Raw genomic sequence first — 18,852 nt, 5'->3', positions numbered from 1 at the left:
GAGATGTGGAGCCTCCTGCAGCTGCTGCCGAAATGGCTGCAGCTCGGTGAGCCCACACATTTATATTCTGCCTGTGGGCAGAGCCAGCAGGCAGGGATCTATCCCCGTACCTGTAGTAGGGGTCTTACCGTAATACCCTCTTATGCAGTATACACATTACAATAGTAGTGACTCCCACATTCACCCCCGATTAAAAAAAAGAGTCCAGCGGGGGTGGTGGAAACTATTTACACACAGGTTGTTTAAAATTTAAGAAAGGGGTTACAGATTTAGACGGTTGGGCGCCTTGCTCCGGCGGTGCGAGCGCCGCAGTTGTGGTGGTGATTCAGGCGCCGGTTCGGTCGTCAGTGACTCCGGGAGCGTGTCGATCTCATCTTCATCCATGGGTGGGACCAAGGGGAGGGCGGATCGTCCTGGAGCGGGGGCTGTGGTGGGGTGCGCCAGGGGGAGGGAGGGTGGCGCCGGGGCAGAGGGGGGGTGTGTGGGGACCCAGCTGGTGCCAGGTCCCTGAGGTAGACTGTGTCTTGGCGCCCGTCGGGGTACGCTACGTAAGCGTACTGCGCGTTCGCATGGAGTAGCTGTACCCTCTCAACCAACGGGTCTGCCTTGTGGAGCCGCACGTGCTTGTGGAGGAGAACGGGTCCTGGAGCTGCCAGCCATGTTGGGAGTGAAACCCTGGAGGTGGACATCCGAGGGAAGGCAAAGAGACGTTCATGGAGAGTTTCATTAGTCGCAGTGCACAGGAGCGACCGAATGAAGTGAAGGGCGTCGGGGAGGACCTCCTGCTAGCGGGAGGCCAGGAGATCTCTGGACCATAGGGCCAGCAGGACGGCCTTCCAGACTGTCCCATTCTCCCGCTCCACCTGCCAGTTTCCCCGGGGGTTGCAGCTGGTCATCCTGCTCGAGGCAGTGCCCCTGTTGAGAAGGTACTGGTGCAGCTCATCGCTCATGAATGAGGATCCCCGGTCGCTGTGGACGTAGGCGGGGAAAGCGAACAGAGTGAAGATGGTGTTGAGGGCTTTGATGACGGTGGCAGACATCATGTCGGGGCATGGGATGGCAAAGGGGAATCTTGAGTACTCATCGACCACATTGATAAAGTACGTGTTGCGGTCGGTGGAGGGGAGGGGCCCTTTGAAGTCCACGCTGAGGCGTTGAAAGGGGCGGGAGACCTTCAACAGGCGCCCGGTCTGGCCGGTAGAAGTGCGGTTTACACTCCGCGCAGACCTGGCAGTCTCTGGTGATAGCCCTGACTTCATCAAAGATTTGGAATTGGCAGATTGAGGGCCTTTATGAAGTGATAAAAGCGGGTGACCCCTGGGTGACAGAGATTGTCATGCAGGGTGCAGAGTCGGTCCACTTGTGCACTGGCACATGTACCTCGGGATAGGGCATCGGGGGGCTCGTTGAGCTTACTGGGGCGATACAAAATCTCGTAATTGTAAGTGGAGAGCTCGATCCTCCACCTCAAGATTTTATCATTTTTGATCTTACCCCGCTGTGTGTTGTTAAACATGAAAGCAACTGCCCGTTGGTCAGTGAGGAGAGTGAATCTCCTGCCGGCCAGGTAATGCCTCCAATGTCGCACAGCTTCTACGATGGCTTGGGCCTCCTTCTCGATGGAGGAGTGCCGAATTTCGGAGGCATAGAGGGTGCGGGAAAAGAATGCCACGATACTGCCTGCCTGGTTGAGGGTGGCGGCCAGAGCGATGTCTGATGCATCGCTCTTGACCTGGCCCACAGCAGCAAAATGTCCTTTCTTACCACTCCGTGCCGAGCAGTGTTGTCGGGGTGTTTTGACTGTCCGCAGAAGTAGCACTTGGGTCCCCCGGGGTTATTTGGCTGCCATGCGGCGCAGGCCTGAGGTTGGCCGGGGGAGGTTGGCTGGGGGAGGTCGCTGGTGAGGTGCACGGTAGGGTGTTCGCTGGCGATGTCCACGATGTCCAGGAGGGGTGGGCCGTGTGGTCGAGGGCATACGCCTGTATATTGCCCCCCCCCCCGGGCAACGTTCACACACATCATCTACCCTCTCAAAGAGCCGGCTCATCCTCGCCCTTGTAAGGTGTGCTCTATATACCACCTTCAACTGTATCAGCCCCAACCTCGTACACGTGGTGGAGGCGTTCACCCTCCAGAGCACCTCACACCAGAACCCTTCCTCCATACCCTCTCCAATCTCTTCCTCCCACTTTGCTTTGATCCCTTCTAGCGCCGCTTTCTCCTCCTCCAAAATAGCTCCGCAAACCGCTGATACAATCCCCTTCTCTAGTCTCCCTGTCGTCAGCACCTCCACCAGCAATGTGGAAGCCAGCTCTACTGGGAAGCTCTGTATCTCCTTTCTGGCAAAGTCTCGAACCTGTATGTATTTAAATATTTCCCCCTGCTCCAGCCCATACTTCTCTTCCAGCTCCTCTAATCCTGCAAACCGACCTCCAAGAAATAAATCTTTTAATGTCCTCATTCTTTTCTCCTCCCATCTCCAGAAATTTCCATCCCACTTCCCTGGCTCAAATCGACGGTTCCCCCGAATCAACATTTCCCTTGACCCTGCCCTCAACCCGAAGTGATGTCAAAACTGCCTCCAAATTCTCAACAAAGCTATTACTACCGGACTCCCTGAGTATCTCCCCGGGGCCATCACCCCTACCCAAACTCTCATCCATTCTGACCCATTGGGAGTCAACCCCTCTGACCCAGCTCTGTATCTTCTCCACATTCGCAGCCCAGTAATAATAGATAAGGTTCGCAAGACTCAAACCACCCTGCCTGCCTTCCTCTCTGTCGTAGCACCTTTTTAATTCTGGCCACCTTCTCTCCCCATATGACCGAGGCAATCATCCCTTCAATCTCTCTAAAAAATGCCTTTGGCAGGAAAATCGGCAGGTACTGTAAAATAAACAGGAATCGCGGCAGCACATTCATTTTAATCGCCTGTACCCAACCCGCCAGTGACAGAGGGAGACCATCTCACCTTGCCAGATCATCTTTCGCCCTCCCCACCGAACTAGAAATGTTGAACCTATGGAGCCCCCCCACCCCAATCTCGAGCAACCTGCACCCCCCCCCCCCCCCCCCCCCCCCCAGGTATCTAAAGTGAGTCCCTGCCTTATGGAATGGCAGTCCCCCATCCCTGCCCTTGTGACAAAATGTTTCTAATATACATTTATACATTAATCAAATTGTGGGTTGCCAAAAGCTTTCTTTTGTTTTATTTTTCCAATTAAGGGGAAACTTAGCGTGGCCAATCCACCAACCTGTACATCTTTGGATTGTAGGGGTGAGACACAGGGAGAATGTGCAAACTCCACACGGACAGAGACACAGAGCCGGGATCGAACCTGGGTCCTTGGCATTGTGAGGTAGCAGTGCTAACCACCGCGCCACCGTGCCCAAAGCTTACTGAGGCACAACCCTGGGTCACATAGTTGTAAAAATAATCTTCTCTTCAATAAAATATATTTCATTGCATTCTGATTTCAAATTTTGGTGTGGCTTAGAAGACCTCTCTTTTACTTCTGGCCACACAAGGAAAATGAAAAAAAAGTTAAAACAGGTATCTTTTGGGACCTCTTCCTGCCCTGGCTTCTCTTCCTGTGAGGCTGACCTGGTGGGAAAATGAGCATTCAACCCCTGCTCGCATAATCAGAGCCTTGTTGACCGAGTTGAAGGAGGAGCCAGCTATTTCTGATGGATGACCCACACATTTATTTGGCCGAGGTTAAAATCGGGTGCCCCATGGGTGATTTTAGCCATCCGTGTGTTTGTTCCTTCCGGGCCTCGAGGATTAAAATTGCCCTTTTATTGTTACAACATAAAACAACATTTATATGTAAGGTTCAATGTATTCTGCCTCTGTTTTGGTGCACAGTGAACAATGCAAGTTTTAGTATCAACTACAAAATGTACACCAGATTTATGTTGTGGTTGGCACAGCAGAGGGAAATTATATCAAGAGCTGAACAAGCTAATATGCCCCATGCATGTTTCAGGATTTGGTAGAGTGACAAGACACTTTCCACATATTAACCAAACAAAACTTGGGCAGATTGTCGAAGGAGAATTTAGGGCAATTTACGAAGCATTTCCAGGCTGCTTCTATCACTCTCCTGTCAACAGTTTTGGAGCAGCACGTATAGTGATCTCCTACATTGTAGCCATGAGGGGAGAGAAATATGGATGAGAAGGCAGAAAATTACTTAAAAGAAAGAGATCATCCACTTTTTCCATTTTTTTCTGGTCAGTTTTTCTAGGCAATTATCTCCTATCCCTGAAGAATTGCCTCTTTGGTAAGATTTTAAAATGCTTTCTTATACCTTTGTGATGGTGTATGAAGTAACTAATGGCATTCTGGGAAAACCAGTCAACTTTTGGTACTGTAATGAACTCCAATTGGCTTTATTGGTTGGCCAATTGGAGTATGAGCTCCTTCAATGATAGCTCATTGAGGGGGCCCATATAATCACCTGTGTAGGCTTTGTGAGCAGTCTTAAGTTGACTGGACTGCTAGCAGCACTGTTTGTAGCTGCTCCTGTAATATCGTTATGGTAAATAAATATTGGTGTGGTGACGGAACTCCTGCCTCCCGTGGATTACTACAGTGGCGACGAGGATAGGATGGGGAAGAACGGCCAATAGCCTATGCTTCGAGGACCTTGGCGATGGCTGAGAGGAAGTAGGCCCAAATCGAGAAGGAAGGACTGGCGGTGATATTCGCAGTAAAAAAATTTCACCAGTATCTGTACGGGCGGAAATTCACCATAGTGACGGACCATAAGCCGTTATTAGGGTTATTAAAAGAAGACAAGTCAATACCCCCGATTGCATCAGCTAGAATCCAACGCTGGGCGTTGCTACTGGCGGCATATAAATACGTTCTGGAGCACAGACCGGAATGCGAGTAGCACATGCAGATGCTTTGAGCAGACTTCCCCTCCCGGACACTCCGCCGCATATACCAAAAGTAGAGGAGACAGTAATGACTCTAAATTTTTTGGACACCCTACCAGTAGACGCACAACATATTTGGTTGTGGACGCAAAAAGACCCAGTTTTAGCCAAGATGAAGCATTTACTGCTAACAGGGGAACTGGAAAGACCAGTGGAGCCCCAGATGCAGCCATACTGGAGCAGAAGGGACCAAATAACCGTAGAAGATGGTAGCCTATTATGGGGAGCCCGGGTAATCGTCTCAGCTCAGGGCCGTCAGGCAATCTTAACTGAGTTACATCACGGACACCCAGGGGTATCTAAAATGAAGATGCTAGCTCGAAGCTACGTTTGGTGGCCAGGTTTGGACACAGACATAGCAGCCTTGGTACGTCGGTGCCAGGAGTGCCAACAGGGGCAAAGATTGCCACCAGCGGCGCCATTGCACCCGTGGGAATGGCCAGGCAGACCGTGGATCCGCCTGCATATTGACCACGCCAGCCCTTTCATGGGCTCAATGTTTTTGGTGATAGTGGACGCCCAACAAATGGTTGGACGTCCACCGGGTAAACACGGCAAGCACAGCATCGACAATCGAAAAGCTCAGGGCCTCGTTTGCAACACATGGACTGCCGGAGGTATTGGTGTCGGACAACGGAACGGCATTCACAAGTGGGGAATTTGGAAAATTCCTGAAGGAAAACGGAGTCCGTCACATCAAAACGGTCCCTTACCATCCAGCGACCAACGGCCTGGCAGAGAGAGCGGTCCAGACACTTAAAGCGGGACTCAAGAAGCAGCTGGCAGCGTCAATAGACACAAAGCTCTCCCGCTGGCTGTTTGATTACAGGACCACACCGCATTCCACAACGGGCATACCGCCAGCTGAACTCTTAATGGGAAGGCGGCTGCGAACGAGGCTGAGTCTCCTTTTCCCAAATTTAACGGGGAAAGTGGAGAAACAACAGGAGGCCCAATGCAGGGGGCATGATAATAGTCGGCAGCAGAGACATTTCCAGGTGGGGGCACCGGTTTGGGTCAAGAATTATGGGAATGGACCAACGTGGGTCAAAGGCACGGTAGAGTCCCAAACAGGGCCCATATCCTATGAGGTTTCAATAAGAGGTAAGGTGCTGAAGAAACACCTAGACCAAATAAGGGCAGCGGAACCACACCTGGAGGCAGGCGAAGCAGGACCGCCTCAAGCTGGGATAGCCCAGACGGAAAGGATACCCACATCCCAGCCCCGAGCAATTTCTCCAGACCCCGTCATCCAGTCATCAGTCGGAGATGGACGCACTCGACGAGGCCGCCGCGACACCTCTCCCCGAGGAGGAAAAACAACTTCCAAGGAGGTCGTCAAGGAAAAGACGAGAACCTATAAGGTACACCCCGCCCACTTCGGAGAACGGCCCGGCGGACGACACAGAGGTGACAGACCCAGACATGAGGAGCAGGAAGATGCTCAGAGGAATGCCAGCTGGCAGGAATTCCTCGGACCTTGGGGGGGAGGGGTGTAATGAACTCCAATTGGCTTTATTGGTTGGCCAATTGGAGTATGAGCTCCCTCAATGATAGCTCATTGAGGGGCCCATATAATCACCTGTGTAGGCTTTGTGAGTCGTCTTAAGTTGACTGGACTGCTAGCAGCACTGTTTGTAGCTGCTCCTGTAATATCGTTACTGTAAATAAATATTGGTGTGGTGACGGAACTCCTGCCTCCCGTGGATTACTACAGGTACAGTGTAAGAAAAGTCAAGCTCTCATAACCTAAAGCCTGCGTTGAAAGCAGAAAAGGTCAAGTTGTCCCGAAAACTGGCTGGCTCTGTAAACTTGATAAAACTAACTCGTCAGAACCCAAAGCAGTCTAAATATGACAAGATAGGCCAGAACCCGTCTCTTGCCATACTTAAACAAGTCTGCTCCGTTTCTTAAACATGCGATCAAAAGACAAGATAATGATATGAGACCCCGAGTCCTCAAAGGTCAGCAAGATGACGCCAGTTTTATGATATTGCTTATGTTTTACTTTTGATCAAATTCCTGACCAAGCTGTATTCACATAATCTTGATTAATATAACGTATAAATATTGTCCTATTTCTCTGTAACAGCGCAGACTTGGAAAGGATCCAGCAGTTTGTATTTGACTGCTTTCCGACTCCAAGTTTCAGCCATTTCTGCATGCAGTTGTAATAGACAAATAAAGCTTAGTTTTGTTTTCTTAACGAGCGTTGTTGAATCTTTCTATCACAGTCCAGAAGCGGGAAGAATATTGACTACAACACCTTACCTAAGTGAGCATTCATCACATGGTAGCTTTGACGTAAAGCTGGTTATTTGACCACAGTGAGGATCACAGCTGGACTTGATCCTTTTCTTCCTAACATTCTTATATATGCACAATTATCTTGGACTTCTGGTTGCTGATCAGAATCCTCAATCAATTTTGTTCTCCCACTAAACCAGGGTCACCAAAGCCAATCATTGGGCTACTTTTCATACCCTAGCTATGGTAAGCATACGTAGTACAGAACAGGAATTAAACATGAGACCTTCATTATCTGCAAGGACTTACAATTTCATTTTAAAACAAAGCAAATTTTGTGATATGACGAGGTTAAAATACCAGGAGCATGTTCACTGCTTGCTTTGTAATTTGAACACACTACCTTTTGAAAAATTAGATCAATGTTTCATGTCAATACATGTATCTCAGAATCAGTGTAAAATCTGGAAACATAAGATCACTTCAAAAACTTCAAATTAACTAAATGCAGTCAAAAAATCTGTGTTTACAAAAGATTAGCAACAATTTGAGTTTTTCTCTTTAAATTTTATCACAATACAGTTTTCCCTAATCTGATTTTGAGAATAAAGGTGAGTTTTCAAACTCTTTCCCAATTTATTTGCAGTGGCTTCCATTATGTAACTCTATGTATCCGTTCTTAGGTTTAGACAGTATTTATATTTACAAAAGAGCGTAGGAACAGGGATAGGCCATTCACCTCTCAAGCCTGTTCCACTATTCATTTAGATCTTGGTTGCACAGAACTTAGTTCCATTTATCACCTTGTTTCATCTTTCTTGATACCCTTACTTTAAAAAAAACTTATTCTCAGTCTTAAACGATTCAATTTATGCAATGTCTAACACCTTTTAGGGAGACAGTACAAGATTCCCTTGATTATTTGTGTCAAAAACTGCTTCCTGATTATAAACAAGATAATGAAACACTATAGAAGGTACAAGAAAGATTTGTTCAAATTATACCAGAACTGAAAGGATACATCTATCAGGAAAGGGTTCTTTTCTCTAGCAAAGAGAAGATCGAGATCAATTCAGGACTACAAAATTATGAAAGGGTTTGATAGGGTAGAACTGGAAAATATATTTCCACTTACAGGCATGACCAAAATGAGAAGCCATAATTATCACATAGTCGCCAATAAACCCAATAGGGAATTCAGGAGAAATGTTTTTATTCCGGAAAGTGGCTGGAAAATAGAACTTGCTGCTACAAAAAGTGTAACTGAGATGAATATCATTGGTGCATTCAAGGGGAAGATGCATAAACACACAAAAGGGAAAGAAATCGATGGGTATGAAGGTAGCTGAAGAAGGATAAACACCAGTATGGACATGTGAGTTGAATGACATGTTTCCGTGGTGTAGGTACTTTGTTACAAAAGTACTTCACTTCAATTGTATTCCTAAATGACTGAGGGCTAACCTTGAGCTGGATAGTCCACTGCCCATCACCGGTAGCGGAGTTTCTGATACGATTGACAATCCAGCATGTGGGGAAAAAATGTAATTGGGGCCAGGTGCCAACCCATTTCTGATGCCCCAGTGCCCCGCTGGCAGTATTGCGGTTTGTGCCATACACCAGCGGGACGATGCAAATCGGTCATATTCACCCATTTGCATCTTATTCACAGGCTGAACACTGTCACTCCACCGCATTAATCCTCTGGGCCAGGATTTACACTGACGTGGGTTGGTACAGGTATTTGCCAGCATACCCCTGATGCAGTGGACCTTGCAGTGCGTCAAAGGTGCCCGCCCAAGCCTATCAGAGTTGCCCCCCCCACAATACAAACCCAACTTCTCCAGTCCCCCCATTAGAGACCCCGCCAGAGACCCCTACCAGAGACCTATCACCAGACGTCCCAGCAGAGACCCCCACCAGAGAACCACAGCAGAGACCCCACTAGATCTCCCACCAGAGTCCCCCTACCAGATCCCCCACCAAAGACCCCCACCACAGCCTACCTCAGAGACCCTCCCATTTCAAAAACCCCCGCATTAGAGAACCCCATATCAGAACCCCCATAACAGTGACCCCCCCCCCCCAACATAGATGCCCCATAACAGAGACCTCCCCATCAGTCACCCCTGCCTTGAAAATAAAGAGCAGTTTAGATATAAGCAGTGAAAAAAAATTGCTGGTTTAAAACTCGCCTTTTGCTACACCTGCTGCCTCAGGCAGAGAAAGCAGCAGCTGTAATTTCAAAGAAAGCGAAAACCACATCAGGGTATAAATCCACTCAAATCCTTTGATTTGCAAGGCTTTAGAGGGGCTAGTTCAGCACAGGGCTAAATCGCAGGCTTTTAAAGCAGACCAAGGCAGGCCAGCAGCACGGTTCAATTCCCGTACCAGACCCCCCGAATCAGGCGCCAGAATGTGGCGACTAGGGGCTTTTCACAGTAACTTCATTTAAACCTACTTGTGACAATAAGCAATTTTCGTTTCATTTCTATTCATTTCAAAGAGAAAAAAGCTTTGACTAGGCTGTAACTGACAGCTTCCAGACAGCCAGATGTCTGGATTGTTCAATTTAATTTCCCTTCTCGCTTGAATGGATATCAAATATCCTGCTGTGAAACTAACCGTAATGTTTATAAACATACAGAAGTTAAATGCTTTCATAGAACATAGAACAGTACAGCACAGAATAGGCCCTTCGGCCCTCAATGTTGTGCCGAGCCATGATCACCCTACTCAAACCCACGTATCCACCCTATACCCGTAACCCAACAACCCCCCCCCAACCTTACGTTTATTAGGCACTACGGGCAATTTAGCATGGCCAATCCACCTAACCCGCACACCTTTGGACTGTGGGAGGAAACCGGAGCACCCGGAGGAAACCCACACACACAGGGGGAGGACGTGCAGACTCCACACAGACAGTGACCCAGCCAGGAATCGAACCTGGGACCCTGGAGCTGTGAAGCATTTATGCTAACCACCATGCTACCCTGCTTTCACTTCCTCTTTTCCTCAGCAGAAAACACTTAACTATTTCTGATGTGGTCATGAACTGTTCGGGGTCTATGGTGGGTATCTCTGCTGGCGGACTCTATTGGGAGTCTCTGGTTGGTAGGTCTGGTTGGGTGTTGGGTCAAGCTTATGCATGTGTTTTGTGGAGGGGGGAAGTGTGACCCAGTAATTCTCCTGGTTAGGGAGCCTGAATTGCATTGTAGGGGGCGGGGGGCCAGTAACCGGCGTCACTACCTGGCTGCCCACTCAAAATGGCTGCCCAAAGCGGGATTCGCCCCGGAATCCCTTGCAATCCCAGCCATGCATAAATTTGTATGCTCCCAGCACGAGCGCAAACCAGAGGCAATTCCACTCTGGTGGGAGAACATAGGGCTGAATTCACTGCTGGCAGAATTCTCCATTGCGCCGGCAGTACACCCATGCCCAGGGATTTTCCCCATGGCCCGACGCTGCCCACCATGGAAAACCCCATTGGCCAGCTTGCGGGACGAAGAGCCCTGCTGCTGGCGGAGGGGGGGGGGGGGGGGGGGGGTGCAACACCAGAAAACTGATGCAATGGGGTGGAGAATCCTGCCCATAGCCTCCAACCAGAGACACCTGCCCTTTATGTTTGTGCCGTACTGGACTGCCTGAGCTGAGAAATAGTTATCTCTATCTACCCTGAGAGTTCTTTCGATCACCGTTCTATCTTCTACATTGAAGCAAATAGAAGCCAGATTTATGCAATCTGTCCTCATAATTTAACTCTTTAAGACATGGTTTTATTCTGGTGTCTCTGTGTTATACCCTATCCAAGAGCAGTTTACATTTCCTGAGTTTCCGTGTCCAAAATTGAACATTGTAATCCACGTACTACTAATAATAATGATGGTATTATGATGGCCACTCAATGCACAGGATTATGGGGATAGGGCAGTGGGCTGAGCTTAAGTAGAGTGCTCTTTCAGAGGATCAGTACAGACACGATAGGCTGAATGGCCTTCTTCTGTCCTGACGTGATTATATGGGTATGGTGAAAAGATCAGACCCCAACTTCAATCGCTGGGGAACAATCTTTTGGAGGATCAGTACAGACATGATGAGCTGAATGGCCTTCTTCTGTCCTGTAGGGATCATGTGGGGATGGTGAAAAGATCAGACCCCAACTTTAATCGCTGGGGAACAATGTTTTCCCATCCTGTCAGTCAGAGAATATTGACATTATCCCGACTCTCTGGCTCCAAACAACCGACCAATTACCAACCCATGTCACAAGGTTGTTCTGTGCACTTTTATTTTCAGACCTAAACTGCAAAAATGGAGTTACAATTCACTTTTTTTCCTGATTTTGGTGAATGTAGAAATGATCATTAGTAACATAAAATTTACCGTCACATAAATACATTGGGGATGGGATTCTCTGAGCCTGAGGCTAAGTGTTGACGCCGTCGGAAATGCAGTCGCATTTCTCAACGGCATCAACACGGCCTCAGGATCAGCAATTCTGACCCCTACAGGGGGCCCGCATGGCACTTGAGCAGCCTACAGCGGTCCAGCTGCTGATCCCGGTGTCAACTTGGCGCTGCAGGGTCCGCGCATGCGCAGTGCCACTGGCACCAACGCGCACGTGCGCAGAGGCTCCCTTCTCCGCGCCGGCCCCGACACAACATGGGGTAGGGCTAAAGGGGCCGGTGCCGAAGAAAGGAGGCCCCCAGCCCGAGAGGCAGGCCCGCCGATCTGTGGGACCCGATCGTGGGCCAGGCCACAACGGAGGCCCCCCCCAGGGTCGATCCCGGACCCTTCCACGTCGAAGGCCCGCCGGCTGAGAGCAGATTAGAACTGCGCCGGCGGGAATCTGTTTTTTTTGTTATGGCCGCTCGACCCATCCCGGGCCGAGAATCGACTGGGCCCACGGCCCCTGACCGGCGCCGCACCGACCACACCGGCACAAATTGTGCCGATTCTCCGCTCTGCGGGGCGGCGTGGCGCAATTTGCGCCGGTCGCGGTAATTCTCTGGTCCGGCCCTGGGCTGAGAGAATCCCGCCCTGAAATACCAAAAACCGTGTCTATGTAGGTTTCCTCCAGGCACTCCGGTTTCCTCCCACAAGTCCCCAAAGATGTGCTTATTAGGTAGTTTGGACATTCTGAATTCTCCCTCAGTGTGCCTGAACAGGCAATGAATGGAATGTGGCAACTGGGGGCTTTTCACAGTAACTTCTTTGTGTGTTAATGTTAGCCAACTTGTGACACTAAAAAAGATTATTATTCTACCACTGGAATAGTAATATTTTATGGCTGCAGCTGTCATTGCAACACCGGCTAATGAGAAAATCAATTTCAACCTGGAGCATCTAATTAACGTTGTCTGGCTGAATGCTAACTGAGACATATTGAGACTGGAATGGAAGTAGTCATACTTTCAAATTCTTTAAAACAATATGATTATTAGGCGTTCAAGGGAGCTCCCTGAGTTGTTTTTCAAACAGGGTTAACACCCACAGAAGAATCACATTGTATACATGTGCTGAACAAAAGAAGAAACCCTCCCTCGGGGGGGAGCTGTTTACTGCAACTCCCTCGAAACAAATTAGTCTGGTTGTGGAGAGTCAGTCTGTTAATTTTACATTATAGTACTGCAAAGCAGAAATGTTCATTTCATGGGGCGAATTGGTAGCTAGATGGAATAGAATAGGGAGGCCAAGTGAAAGGAAAGTAAAGATAAACCAGACCAAAGCTGTCTTACCTTCCCTCTGGAGAAAGGTTGGAACAGATAGAAAAAATAAAGATAATACCACATAGCATAAGGAAGCAACTGGGTAACAAATACATTGTTTGTCTAGAGATACAAACAAAGGTCAGTTTACCTCCATCTGGAGATCATTGCAGCACAATGAAGTGAAATGAAATGAAAATCGCTTATTGTCACGAGTAGGCTTCAAAGAAGATACTGTGAAAAGCCCCTAGTCGCCACATTCCGGCGCCTGTCCGGGGAGGCTGGTACGGGAATGCTGAATCAGCCAGCTTGGAGCAGCAAATGCTGGAAAACCGGAGGGACAGCAGGGATGTTGTGGGGAGCTGTTTGGGTGTGGCGGGCATGGGGAAGGTGGGGGTGTTGTTTAAGGCACATGTTTTGAAACAAACCTACATGATATTCTTCCAGGTGAATCCAGTATGTCTGGGTACTGACCCAGAAGAGTACCTATTTCTTTTCAAAGGCAACTGCTCAAACACCATGGGTAGCAGATAAAAGGAAATTGTTCCTTAAAGATTGAAAGAGTATAAAAGCAGATGATGTCTATTTTACCTCTAAGATGTGGTACTTACATCTCAACGCAATGGTACCTTCCCTATCCTCAATGTAGAGGTTTGTTGCAAACTGCCTTGTGTCTCTTATTGTTTTCTCCCTCTCAACTCCATCCTTCATAACTTCTTTGCCAGCATTTTACAGTCTCAGCCCCTTGTGAAATTGCAATGTGCCCACATCATAAATTTGTAGAATTGGATGATTATTATGGTGCAGCCAAATAATGCTTGCCATCAGGGAAGCCAAGCTATTTCAAAATAAAAATACTCCTCTAGCAATCCATGTACATACATAAGGAGCTGGTTGAAATTGAGATTAAAATTGCATCAAATAATAATAATCTTTACCAGTGTAAGTAGGCTTATAGTAACACTGCAATGGTGTTACTGTGAAAATTCCCTAGCCGCCACATTCCGGTGCCTGTTCGGGTACAGTGAGGGAGAAGTCACAATGTCCAATTCACCTAACAAACACGTCTTTGGGGACTTGTGGGAGGAAACTGGAGCACCCGGAGGAAACCCACAAAGACACGGTGAGAACGCACAGACGCAGCACAGAAAGTGGCCCAAACTGAGAATCAAACCCAGGTCTCTGGCACTGTGAAGCAACAGTGCTACCCATTGTGCCAACCATTATTACTTGGCTATCGGCTTGCGATCGAGTAAACAGAAAATCTCTCTTAATAATTACTTCTCACTGCTCTCCCATCTATCTTTTAAATTCGGGGGATACAATTCTGCAAATATTTACCATGCTCACAGAATGGATATACTAAAGATACAAAATATTTAAATTCTGTTCTCCAGTATCATTCCTATATAATGTTCCAGCACTTCAAGTTAAGAAAACAGTCAGGAACTCACATGGATTGCACGATATTAGGATAAAAAAACAAGTGTCACCTTTGCCAACAATACTCAAATACCATTAAAAGTGCATTAAAAAAAGAAAGAATATTATTTTGAAACTATGACATACCGCAGTAATGTGTTCCATAGGTGATGTTGACAAAAAGCAGGAGTAGAAGTGAACTGAGTTCCCACCTTGTCATTTTTAACGGATCACCTCCTTAAAGGATTAATACATATTGTCACAACACAATTTTAAAAATTACTTTCAGTAAAAATAGGTTCTAGTCAATTGCACCAAACATTACACAAGTAGAAGGCTATAAAAGTAAAATGATCCTTGGTACAGTAATACCTGTAGAGAATGAGAGCAAAACAACTATTTCCCACTTAAGGTTGAGGACGATAATACAGATCACTTGCAGGAGGAATATTGTATCTGATCGGCTGGCAGGTTAATGTATTTATACACAGCTTATTCAACAAGTAATTTAAAAAGTAAATGACAACAAGTCCTCGTCACCATGTAATTATGAATGTGCTGCGTGTGTTGCTTTTATGAACGTGTCAGGTCAGGTGAGTGCACATTTGACCAAAGATGACTTACCTCCTTGGCAGCAATTTTCAGTTTGCGCAAACCCCAGCCTGAAGAATTTGGCTTGCACGACAATCATGTCTGGCTGCACCCTATAGTAAGCAATTTGGTGCATTGTAATGTTGCTCAAGATACGACTGGGGTTATTCTGACTTAAAATGTTGAGCATTCTAGCATACGTGTCAAATCAGCTGCTGTTGATTGTATGTGTGGGAGTGAATGAATGTGGATAAGACCGAATGATTGTGTGTGAAACCGAGTGATTGTGTGTCCAACCAAGTGATTTGTGTGAGAGTGAATGGTTGTGTATAAGACCGAGTAAGTGTGTGTGATGTGTGAGACTGAGTGAGTGTGTGTCAGACCGTGTGAGTACGTGTGAGACCGTCAGATTGTGTGTGAGAGTGAAAGGGTGTGTATGAGACCGAGTGAATGTGAGGCCAATGGAGTGTGTGTGAGACCAGGTGAGTGTGTGTGAGACCAGGTGTTTGTGTGTGAGTGAACAGGTTTGTATGAAACTGAGTGAGTGTGTGAAACTGAGTGAGTGTGTGAGACTGAGTGAGTGTGTGAGACTGAGTGAGTGTGTGAGACTGAGTGAGTGTGTGTGAGACTGAGTGAGTGTGTGTGAGACTGAGTGAGTGTGTGTGAGACTGAGTGAGTGTGTGTGAGACTGAGTGAGTGTGTGTAAAACTGAGTGAGTGTGTGAGACTGAGTGAGTGTGTGTGAGACTGAGTGAGTGTGTGAAACTGAGTGAGTGTGTGTGAGACCAAGTGAGTGTGTGTGAGACTGAGTGTGTGTGTGTGTGTGTGTGAGTGTGTGTGAGTGTGTGTGAGACTGTGTGAGACTGTGCGAGTGTGTGTGAGACTGTGAGTGTGTGTGAGACTGAGTGAGTGTGTGTGAGATTGAGTGTGTGTGACTGTGTTAGTGTGTGTGAGACTGTGCGATTGTGTGTGAGACGGTGATAGTGTGTGAGACTGAGTGATAGTGTGTGAGACTGAGTGATAGTGTGTGAGACTGAGTGATTGTGTGTGAGACTGTGTGACTGTGTGTGAGACTGAGTGAGTGTGTGTGAGACTGAGCGAGTGTGTGAGACTGGATGACTGTGTGTGAGACTGAATCAGTGTGTGTGAGACTGAGTGATTGTGTGTGAGACCGAGTGAGTGTGTATGAGACCGTTTGAGTGTGTGTGAGAGCGACTGAGTGTGCATGAGAGAGAGACTGCAGGAGAAAATGACTTTATGTGTGAGCGTGAATGTGTGTGAGAATGAGTATGAGAATGTAAGTGAATGTAAGAGCAGTGGCACCATAGCCGGCTCTGATGTTCAGCAGGGAGGGTCAAAGCGCAGAAGAGCAATAGTCATAGGGGACTCTATAGTCAGGGGTGGTGCACGATCAATTACACAAAGACGAGAGTTGAATGCAATCGAGGCTTTAATCACAAAGCTGTGTGGCCTCCTACAGCAGCTGGCAAAATGGCTGCTGTATGGGGAGCACACATGTTTATACTCTGCCTACTGGGTGGAGCCAGCAAGCAGGGAACAACCCCCATACCGCAGAACAGGGCCTTACCACAAATCACCTACTATATACATCAGTGGTGACTGCCACATTCACCCCCTGTTAAAATTGAGTACGGCGGGGGTGGTGGAGAACTATGTACAAGTACATGTTTTAAACTACAGAGAGAAAAACAATTGAGTCCCGCGGGTTGGAGGAGAATTATACAGAAGGATGATGTTTCAAGAGTCCCGATCAAGTTACAGGTTCAGTCGGTCCGGAGCCTTGATCTGCCGTTGGGAGCGGCCATTCCGGTGTCGGTCTAGTCCTCGGTGAGTCCGGGAGCGTGCAGAAATCCACGTCATCCTCGGGCGTGGGCAAGGGGAGGACGGATTGTCCTGGGGTGGGAGTTGCGGCTGGGTGCGCCGGGGAAGGGGAGGGTGGCTCCGGACCGTAGGGGTGTGTGTGGAACCTGCTGGTGCCAGGTCCCTGAAGGAGACAGTATCTTGGTGGCCGTCGGGGTACGCTACGTAGGCATACTGTGGGTTGGCGTGGAGTAGCTGTACCCTTTCAACCAACGGGTCCGCCTTGTGGAGTCGTACATGCTTATGGAGGAGTGCGGGTCCTGGAGCTGCAAGCCAAGTCGGGAGCGACACCCCGGAGGTGGACTTCCTGGGGAAGGCAAAGAGATGTTCATGGGGTATGTCATTAGTCACAGTGCATAGGAACAACCGAATGGAGTGCAGTGCGTCGGGGAGGACCTCCTGCCAGCAGGAGGCTGGGAGATTTCTAGACCATAGGGCCAGCTGGACAGCCCTCCAGACCATCCCATTCTCCCTCTCCACCTGCCCCTTTCCCTGGGGGTTATAGCTGGTCATCCTGCTCGATACCCTTGTTGAGCAGGAACTGACGCAGCTCATCGCTCATGAATGAGGATCCCCTGTCGCTGTGGACGTAGGCGGGGAAGCCAAACAGAGCGAAGATAGTGTTGAGGGCTTTGATGACGGTGGCAGACGTCATATCAGGGCATGGGGTGGCGAAGGGGAATCTGGAGTACTCATCAACCACACTGTGGAAGTACGGGTTACGGTCAGTGGAGGGGAGGGGCCCTTTGAAGTCCACGCTGAGGCGTTCAAAGGGGCGGGAGGCCTTCACCAGGCACGCACGGTCCGGCTGGTAGAAGTGCGGTTTGCATTCTGCATAGACCTGGCAGTCTCTGGTGATTGTCTTGACTTCCTCAATGGAGTATGGCAGATTGCGGGCCTTGATGAAGTGGTACAAACGTGTGACTCCCAGTTGACAAAGATTGTCGTGTAGAGTCCGGTGTCAGTCCACCTGTGCGCTGGCACATGTACCTCGGGATATGGCATCGGTATTGAGCTTACCAGGGCGATGCAAAATCTCGTACTTGTAGGTGGAGAGCTCGATCTGCCACCTCAAGATTTTATCGTTTTTGATCTTGCCCCGCTGTGTGTTGTTAAACATGAAAGCTACCGACCATTGGTCAGTGAGGAGAGTGAATCTCCTGCTGGCCAGGTAATGCCTCCAATGCCGCACAGCTTCAACGATGGCTTGGGCCTCTTTTTCGACAGAGGAGTGCCGAATTTTGGAGGCATGAAGGGTTCGTGAAAGGAATGCCACGGCCTGCCTGCCTGGTTGAGGATGGCGGCTAGAGCGACGTCTGATGCGTCGCTCTCGACTTCAAATGGTAACGTCTCGTCGACTGCGTGCATCGCGGCCTTGGTGATGTCAGCCTTAATATGGTTGAAGGACTGGTGAGCCTCAGCCATTAAGGGAAAAAGAGTGGATTGGATGAGTGGACGGGCCTTGTCCATATAATTTGGGACCCACTGGGCGTAGTAAGAAAAGAACCCCAGGCAACATTTGAGGGCCTTGGGGCAGTGGGGGAGTTCCATGAGGGGGTGCATGCGATCGGGATAGGGCCCCAGAACTCCGTTCTGGACCACATAGACGAGGATGGTTAAGCAGTTCATGCTGAACACACACTTCCCCTTGTAAGTTAGGTTGAGGAGAGTGCCGGGTCGGAGAAATTTGGCAAGGTTGGCGTCAAGGTCCTGCTCATCGTGGCCGCAGATGGTGACATTATCAAGGTACGGGAAGGTGGCCTGCAGCCCGCACCGGTCGACCATTTGGTCGATTTCCCATTGGAAAACCGAGACCCCGTTAGTGACGCCAAAGGGAACCCTGAGAAAGTGGTAGAGGCAGCCATCTGCCTCGAAGGCAGTGTAGGACGGTCCACCTTACGAATAGGGAGCTGGTGGTAGGCAGATTTTAGGTCCATAGATGAGAAGACCCGGTATTGTGCAATCTGATTGACCAGATCAGATATGCGTTGGGGGGGGGTACGTGTCGAGCTGCGTGTACCTATTGATGGTCTGGCTGTAGACCACGACCATTC

The 18,852-nt window shown here is 48.6% G+C and overlaps 1 protein-coding gene across 2 annotated transcripts in view; it reads right to left on the bottom strand.

Annotated features, from left to right (window-relative positions):
• The window catches only part of LOC119967298 (collagen alpha-1(X) chain-like), a 29,195-nt gene extending 14,213 nt beyond the window's left edge, over positions 1-14,982 (bottom strand). The window contains exons 1-2 of one of the 2 annotated variants that reach the window (XM_038799639.1): positions 14,952-14,982; positions 14,475-14,564 (exon numbers count right to left, since the gene is read on the bottom strand). In XM_038799639.1, coding sequence (XP_038655567.1) covers positions 14,475-14,547 — 73 coding nt within the window. In that variant the 5' untranslated portion in view covers positions 14,548-14,564; positions 14,952-14,982. Of the gene's footprint in view, positions 1-14,474; positions 14,565-14,699; positions 14,826-14,951 lie in introns of those variants that run through there. The other variant, XM_038799638.1, reaches the window with a different exon arrangement.
• Between the last annotated feature and the right edge of the window lie 3,870 nt (positions 14,983-18,852).

Source organism: Scyliorhinus canicula, chromosome 6, assembly GCF_902713615.1.
Source record: "Scyliorhinus canicula chromosome 6, sScyCan1.1, whole genome shotgun sequence".
Lineage (NCBI taxonomy): Eukaryota > Metazoa > Chordata > Chondrichthyes > Carcharhiniformes > Scyliorhinidae > Scyliorhinus > Scyliorhinus canicula.
This window is presented reverse-complemented; position numbering and strand designations above follow the sequence as displayed.